The sequence below is a fragment of the Eutrigla gurnardus genome (genome assembly GCF_963514095.1).
Source record: "Eutrigla gurnardus genome assembly, chromosome: 6".
Taxonomy (NCBI): Eukaryota; Metazoa; Chordata; class Actinopteri; order Perciformes; family Triglidae; genus Eutrigla; species Eutrigla gurnardus.
In genome coordinates, this window is record NC_139920.1 from 20,555,632 (window position 1) to 20,564,358 (window position 8,727).

An 8,727-nucleotide genomic window follows, 5' to 3' on the forward strand; every position below is an offset into this window, starting at 1 on the left:
TAAGTGTTTAAGGCATTATCAAGCAAAGAGTTTTTTGGGGTTTTGTCTTTGTCATAAAGGAGAGTCTTTGGGGTTTTGTCTTTGTCCTATAAGATAGTCTTTGGGGTTTTGTCTTTGTCCTATAAGATAGTCTTTGGGGTTTTGTCTTTGTCCTATAAGATAGTTTTTGGAGTTACTTTCGTCATATTGTCTTTGGGGTTTTGTCTTTGTCCTATAAGATAGTTTTTGGGGTTTTGTCTTGGTCACAAAGGATAGTCTTTGGGGTTTTGTCTTTGTCCTATAAGATAGTTTTGGGGGTTTTGTCTTGGTCACATAAGATAGTCTTTGGGGTTTTGTCTTTGTCCTATAAGATAGTTTTTGGAGTTACTTTCGTCATATTGTCTTTGGGGTTTTGTCTTTGTCCTATAAGATTGTCTTTGGGGTTTTGTCTTTGTCCTATAAGATAGTTTTTGGGGTTTTGTCTTGGTCACAAAGGATAGTCTTTGGGGTTTTGTCTTTGTCCTATAAGATAGTTTTGGGGGTTTTGTCTTGGTCACATAAGATAGTCTTTGGGGTTTTGTCTTTGTCCTATAAGATAGTTTTGGGGGTTTTGTCTTGGTTACATAGGATAGTCTTACCTATGTTGGCCATCTCTGGCACCATGGCGACGTAGGGGTCGTCGAGGAAGATGGGCGGGTTGTCATTGATGTCCTGCACCCTGATGATGAACTCGGACGATGGCTCCAGGGCTCGGCCCGTCTGCTGGTCCGTGGCGGTGGCGATGAGGCGGTACTGGTCCTTCTCCTCGCGGTCCAGGGACTTGGTGACATGTATGTTGCCTGTTTTGCCGTCGATAACAAACACCGAGCCCACTCCCTCCCCCTCCAACGTGTACTTTGTGCGGCCGTCTCCTCGGTCCATATCTGTGTGCAGCTGGGAAATAAAAAAATAAATAAAAAACCTGGTAGTAAATTCCACCTAAGCAACACCTTCGGTGGACGTCGCTTTCAGGTTGCGGATATCGCAGGTATCATCTCGTTAACACAACATGCAAACACGGGCCGTGTGAAACGGCTGATTGATGTTGATGCGCTCAGTGGATCCGGACATGGATGGCACCAGGTGTGGAAGGCACATATGGGACCAGGATGATGCACACTGCTAATTAACTCACTGGACCAGACATGCCGTTGGGGGGTTTCGTCGAGGCCAATGCCACATCTACGTGGACTACATGTACGATCACAGATGCATTCAGCATCCATCTGCATCTCTCCCAGTCACTTCCATCCATCTGCCCCCTTCCTTCCCCTTCTTGTAAACCCATCTGCCTTCTGACTTCCCCCCTTTTAAGCTACCTCTCCTTCCTCGCTTTTCATCAAGTTACCTCGCTTTGCACCGAACGTCCATCTGCTCACATTTCTCATCCCCCCCCCGTTTTAGCTCCCTGGTGCAGAATACTCGCTCTGTATTTAATAGCAGAGAGGATATTAGTGCGAACTAGATAGGTAAAAGGCCAAACACACAGAAATAGAAAAGCTAAAGAGATTACTCAGCCTTCATCACACTGAAGCTTTCTGACCAGGAACCTTCACATCTCTCCCCCCCTTAAGGCGCATCTGCACATGTTCATAATCCACAAGGCTTACTCACAACCTCTCCGCCGTGGACCACCAGGAGAACTAATGCCTCCGGTATATTTTTTTTTAAATGCAGTCGCAAGATTCAATTTATAAATATTCATATACAAATAGTTTGAAACTGAATTTTTAACTCCATTTAAAATGTTAAAGCAGAAGGGAATAGGGGCATTTAATTGCCGAATAAGAGTAGAATTAGTGGAATCATGTGTGCGTGCACTTCAAAGTATATTCCAGCATGTTAACGTGTGCACAGCATACAGGCAGGAGAATATATATGATTACAGCGAGTGTGTGTCTTGGAGGATGAAGCGGCGGATTATAGGAACTCGTGATAGCATACCCTACAAATTGCCAGATAAGGAGAGTTTGTTTTTTTCTCCCTCTTCTATTCATCCCTACACCCACATCCCTCCTTTTCTTCTGTAAAGCCTAGCTTCGATTTTTGATCCCACACTTCACGGCGAGAGACGTCTCTGTCTGTGCTCCCTCCATCCTCTTGCTTTCTACCCCGGCCCTCCTCTCCTCTCCTGTCTAATTGCTGGCTCGGTCCTGCTGTGCTTCAGTCAGCATGGAAAAACACTCTTGCGCGGCAGGGGGAGAAATGTATCCGCCCAAACAAACAAAAGCTGGAAGAAAAAAAAGAAAGAAAATTGTCCCTTTTTACGATTCCTTCCTCTCCTCCTCTGTAATCTAAATTCTCTCTCCCTCCTCTCAGATCAGCTCCAGGTTTGCATACCGGTATGTTTTCTTTTCGCAGCCAATTTTTCTTTTTCTCGCGCTGGCTGATGCACCTGTGATTTTAACTGTTGATATGTCACCTTGACGCCATGAGCTCCGGCAACCAGGCGGGGATGAAATGATCATCTCTTTATTTGTTTTTGGCAGAGAAAATGTTGAGCTTCCAATCACCTTGCAATTCTTTATGACATGAATATCAAGATCAGGACGGCTTCCAAGAGGAACGATCGGTCTCGTGTGACTACTGATTGCTTTAACAACCCCTCCCCGACTGTATCAATAACAACCAGAGAGGCAGATTAAACATTTATGAGGTATATGCTGCACTGGTAAGAATCCAATCTAGACTGTCACTATAAAGTATGCCGCTCGCTGCAAAGTGGCTGGCAGCTCCCCCCGTTAGCGTTACAGCTGATATAATCCTGCCTCCGGGCGTAGCGGCGCCGACTGTGAGACGCTACGGGTAAAGAACCCTGAGGATCCGATGTTTCAGGTGTGTGCCGTGGATTTAATCATCTCAGACGAGACGACCAGCAGCTTTGAGGTTTGCTGGTGTGGCAACCGTGACCCTCAAGTGTGTGACGAGTGGAGGGAAGCAACGTGGCAATTACAAGCGGTCACACTTGGGCGTGTGATGCAACGGCGTCTCCGAGAAAATAACGTTTCCACACAACTAATCTGGACTCTCAATTACAGGGAAACGGATTCTGGACTGAGAAGTTGCAGTTTGATACAAAACATTCTGCAAAACAACATAGTTAGGGTCAGTAAAAACCAGCAAAATTGGAAGAAAACAAAAACACAACAAAAGTACTTGGTTTAGATGGGACACTAACATCAGTCTCCTGTGTGAAAGTCCTGTGTTTTTGGACCCGTCCACCAACCCGACCTCCTCCCTACGTGGACTTGTTTTAACAAATTAACATTAGTAACACAATTAAGAAATGAATGTAATATAATGTAACATAATTCACAATGCAGTTTCGTTGCGATGGGCCATATTCAGAGCACAGTACATTTTGTAGAGAAATTATTATCGCAAACACAATACTTTTTTAGGTCAGTTCAGTTCAGTTGATCCTTTTACGGACCGACGTTTGCAACAGAAGTGGCGTTAAGTTAAGATGCTTTAAACTCAATAAGAACTGTTATCAGCCAAATGTTTGGTCGTCAGAGTTGATAACTCCTCCACGGCTCCAGAGAAGGACAAGATGTCTAGCTAATTAGCTCCCTAGCTAAGTGTCTGACTGGCTACCTAACCTAGCTAGTCATCAGTCTTCAGAGATGCGTCCTTTCTTTTCCCATCGAGCTGTGACAACACTTAACGCCATTTTCTCCTTCCACTGACAAGTGTCTCTTTTCTCCTTCTATTATACTTCTATGGCTTCACCACAACGTGAATGCATTAAAATGTTTAGTTTAGAGTTTAGTAAAATATCTTTTTCTCAAAAAAATGTTTTTCGATGCACAAGTAAACCTCCATTCAGGTTGATCATGTGACAACTTACCCGTCCAATGAGCACCGGCTCGGGCCCTCGGTACTCCTCGATCACAAAGAACTGGTTCCAGAGCCAGCTCCTCCTCTGGCGGTGGGAGCGAGGAGGCACCGCTGGCTCGCCGTCTCCAGTCCCCGAGGCCCCTCTAGACCAGCCCCGGGTCCTCATGGGCACCACGCCGCCAACGTCACCCGCCTCCAAACGGATCTCGGGCTGCAGGACGGACTCCCCGGCTGAACTTGACGCCCGACTGCGAGCATTAATTACAGCTTCCACCTCTCCATTAGTCAAATTGCTTCTGTTGTGGCGGTTCACGGTGAGTTCAGGGCCGTGTTGGGCTATTAGGGACTTGGCAGGATGATGAAGCGTGACTGTTTGTCTCGCTATATTATCCTTAAAGTCCACATCATTAGGTCTTCTGTCATTTAGTCTAAAAGCCACATTTGGCAGCGTGTTTACGTCACCCTTTTCCAATTCCGTGAAACTCTCAGTGAAGTTGCCAACGGACTCCGGGTGCGATAAAACCTGTCGTCTTTTGCTCGATGTAACTTCCGAATCCTGATCTTCCTCCGAGAGGCCGCTGGCCGCCGAAGTGCTGCTTCTTTCCCCTCTGCAGAATAAAAGGAAAAGAAGCACAACACGTGCCACCATCGCAACTCTTTAAAATGTCTCAAACAATAACTGAGGAACGGCTGATCAGATGCAGGTTTCCATGACGATCCATCTCGCATTCGGGGGTTTCTTCAGGTCAGAGTCTTCGTTTGGCCTCGTTGGTTCCTTTGCAGGACTCATGATGCAGGATCACCTGAAGAACACAAGAATTATAATGTTAAACATTAAGACAAAGAGACGATGTGACGTATTATCTTGTAATCTTGTTATTATCTTGAAATCTTGTGATGATCTTGGTTTGACTTTGTAGATCAGTTTAACTGATCTGCCAGCTGTGATCAGAAGAACTCAATTCATCCCGAAGGAATTGTTTTTGTGGCAGAGAATTGATGGCAAATGACAGAAGAATAAAAAAAATTATAGAGTAACAATATAAACATACGCAAACAATAGAGTAATACATATAAAGTATATAAGCAGTAATACGAGTAACGGCATTGAAAATAGTAAAAGTCATACGAATTAAGTAAAATATGTCAAATAAAATGGATATAGGCTACTGACTACAAACTTTGCATCATATCGTAAAACTCTATGTCATATGGTTAAACTCTGCGTCGTATCGTTAAACTCTGCGCCTTATCGCAAACCTCTACGTCATCGTAAAACTGCATCATATCGTAAAACTCTACGTCATATCGTTAAACTCTGTGTCATAATAATAATAATAATAATACGATAACATGCTAATATAAATACAGGAAAATAGGCAAACAAAAACTTATATAAAGAGGAAATAATAACTCCAGTACCTAATGTAGTCTATAAAAGTAAATAAATTCAAGTAGGCTAGAATAAGTAAACTAAAATAGGAAAAACAATATTGGCATATTTTAGCTTCTATATTAAAAGTCACATGCTCTTATTTATATGATTATCCTCGCTGCTCTTAATACTCTTATTATCGATCACAGTTCTCAGACAGTTAAAGCGGCTTCCTTAAAAAATGTTCAATTAATTAGGAGCCCGAGGGCCTGACGGCGAGTCTGTGCTTGGGTCCTTTACTGCTCCTCGTCACACACAACTACCTGGAAACCGGTTGATTGATGGCATTCACCTGGAGACGGCGTCCCCGCGCCTCGATGCCCCGTGGCGAAATGAAGTCCCCCCGAAAGAGATTAATTACACTCGTAAATGATTTAATCAATGACTTGTCCTCATTTCCCAAAAGTTTAATGACCTGCACGTCGTTAGCATTTGAGTCGGATCTCCTCCGTTGATCTTTTGAGACTTTATGGACTGAAAAGTGTCGGGGACGGAGAATCCTCGTTCCACCTGCATCCTTGCCGCTTCCTGCTGAGATTGTAGATTTTCATCACGACTGTTTATTTATGCACGAATGGAGGCAAACACAGAGCAATGCAGCGTGAGTCATAACCTCGGGGGCCGCTTTATTAGGAACACCATCTCACTGCGTTGCTGTACAACTACTTTTTATGACACGACGGCTCTTTTTGACAACCGGTTCCAACATTATCCGCTGCATAAGAATTGTGAGTCTCTGGGAGGGGGCACTGGATAGCTCAGTGGTAGAATTGGTGCCCCGACCAAGGCTTAGGGTACATACAGACTGTACCTATCCGTTGATGGACCAGTGTCAGACAAGGGAAGGCGTGTTTGGCGCATGGGGGAGATGCCCTTGTGGACGCAGCCAGCAGCCAATGAAATCGCTTCCTGCTAGCCGGCTTATTCAGGCAACTTCCGACTTTCCTTATTATTATAGTGCAAAATGGATCCCATTATAGCCAGAAGAGTGCTGCTACTTGTTTGAGTAATTCAGTCCGTGTATATATGCTGGAACTGATCGTAAAGAATAAGCCAGTTCCCAATTGTTAACAATTCCTCGATGTTTTGTTTACATCGGCTTTCTTTCCCGCTTGTCGTACCAAAAAGGCGATTTTATTGGCCAGAGTCAGAGTAGTTTATTTGCATATATTTGCATGATGCAATCTGATTGGCCGTCGGTGCCTCAAAAAAGTTGAACTTTCTTTTGAACTTTTTTTGTTCATGCAAGCGATGCAGCGGAGTGGACCCACAATTCATTTTGGCATAATGTGACGCAAGCCCATGCAGAGTCAATGAGGTCTGTCAACGGAAAGGTGCGGTGTGAATGTGGCCTAAGTCCTCATTGCAACGGGTTCGAGTCCGACTGGCGGTCCTTTCTGCAATGTCATCCTCCTCTCTCTCTCCCCTTCACTCTTTCACTTTTTCACGGATGAAATCTGAAAAATCGAAGCTCCAGAGAGACGTTTCCTCACTACGGTAACGATTTGCGCGGTGGCTAACGAACGTAAAGGAAGTGGAGCCTCTTAATATCCTCTGGCCTCGTCTGTGATACGAGTAAATAAATGTACACTGAAAATTTCATTTAGATGAAAATAAGCCTCCGGTGAGGGAGGGGGGGGGGCAGGCCTTTGATATAACATGAACCATAGCGGTTTCCGATACATCCAGATTGACGTGCTTCGTATGCAAAATGAAACCAATGTTCTCTTCCAGAAAATGACCTACTTTCTCCGAGTAATTAAGTAACTCTCTTCTTGGAAGGAGGAAAAGTCACCCTTGAATCTTTCATCTTGCTTAGTTAACCACATGTAATGCTTCGTGTTCAGCATCGTCTCCCAAAATCGAGCAAAACACAATAAGTGGCTCGTCCAAACACCCCCCTCCCCATGTCTCCTGTTGTGTATTTGCAATCCACTCAGCTTGCGGCTTACACTCCTTCTCCACCGGTTTTGCTTCCCTTCACCCAAAAAAAAAAAAAAAAAACACATTGCCAGCAGTAGATGTCATTCAGCTTTGTTTGAAGTCTTCAGCGCTGGCGAGCTTCGCCATGACGACGCGCCTGTGAGTGCAATGCGAGGCCGGGATGGAGGATGAAAGCGTGCGGACGCCGTTGCCGGCTCGGGTGGGATGATGAGCGGTGACATCGGCTCCAAATTGCAAAATCGCTGTTTCTGTCTCACTTCACTCACTCTGTGTCGCTGCACTGCAACAAGGCTTTTTGGTTTTTATTAAAAATAGCCCTGTGCATGTCAGGCTTTAACATAGGGAGGGATGGGAGATGGGGGGTGGGGGGGGGCTGGCTGGCTTTCACCGCTGAGATGTGGACGGATTCACTTCCATTAAAACATCTTTCTCTGGCTTTCTCTGCCACCGCCGCCGCTGTCGGTCCTGCAGACCTCTCATCCAGCCTCACTGCTGCTCTCAGGGAAATCTCTTAAGTCCTCCAGATCAGACTGGTGCTGAGGAGAGTCCTGCTGTACTCAGCAGTCCAGGCCTGACACAGTTTAGGCTTAAGTGATATGACCAGGGGGCGTAAATGTGGACGATGCAGCGAGCACGGGGCCGGTTGCACTGGGGCCCCTGAGGGAGGGGGGGGTGGGGGGGGGGGGGTGATTCATATAAGACATTTTTACCCAGACATAATCCCAGACAGTAGATACACCACAATAGCACTGTTTATACTGAACTTTGGTTTTGCAGCTTAACAGCTCTGAGGAACCAGAGAGAGCGTGATGTGGGACATATCGGCGTCGGTGTTTGTGTGAAGTATTAAATAAGCATCAGAAATACGATCACCTAGCACCCCAGAACAACGATGGAAGATGAATCGAGAGTTGAGTTTCTTTTGTTTGACTCTTCAAGTAGCTGTGCATCGTAACATGAAACTTCTTCTTTGAAAGCTTTTAAATCCCCCTGGTGGCGGGTTGCCCGCATGACACATCAAAACGTCACCATCCTGTTCCGGCTTCCCGGCTCTCCCCGTTCCTCTCCTCTGAGATGACCTTCATCAGGAGGAACCAGTCTGACCCCCCATTCTGTCTCTGAACCTTTGACACCAATGACGATGTGGAATAAATGAGTTTCATAACCCGCATCAGATAAGTTGTTCTCTCTGCCGGCCACCAGGGGGTGACTCCTCGTAGGTGAAAATGAGCCTACTTATCTCTTGATGTATTATCTCAGTAAACATTGTAAACATGAATTTATGGTCTCAATCTCTAGTTTCAAGTCTTCTTCAATCCAGCATGATGTTCATTTAGTACATTATGGTCCATTTAGAGGATGATGCTTTGGGGGCGGGGCTTACCTGCTGATTGACAGGTCGCTATGACGCTACCTATGCAGTTAGCAAAGATGACTGGATCCAGATCCACCCCTCAAAGTCCAAATATGGTTACTTCCTTATACTGGCC

The 8,727-nt window shown here is 45.3% G+C and overlaps 1 protein-coding gene across 2 annotated transcripts in view; it reads right to left on the reverse strand.

Moving 5' to 3' along the window:
- cdh24a (cadherin 24, type 2a) overlaps positions 1 to 8,727 on the reverse strand; it is a 39,526-nt gene that overhangs the window by 30,462 nt on the left and 337 nt on the right. For both annotated transcript variants that reach the window (XR_014597234.1, XM_084010606.1), the window contains exons 2-3: positions 3,869 to 4,661; positions 618 to 912 (exon numbers count right to left, since the gene is read on the reverse strand). Coding sequence is in view for 1 of the 2 variants with exons in the window: in XM_084010606.1 (XP_083866732.1) it covers positions 618 to 912; positions 3,869 to 4,507 (934 nt within the window). In the remaining variant the exon portion in view is untranslated. The remainder of the gene's footprint in view (positions 1 to 617; positions 913 to 3,868; positions 4,662 to 8,727) is intronic.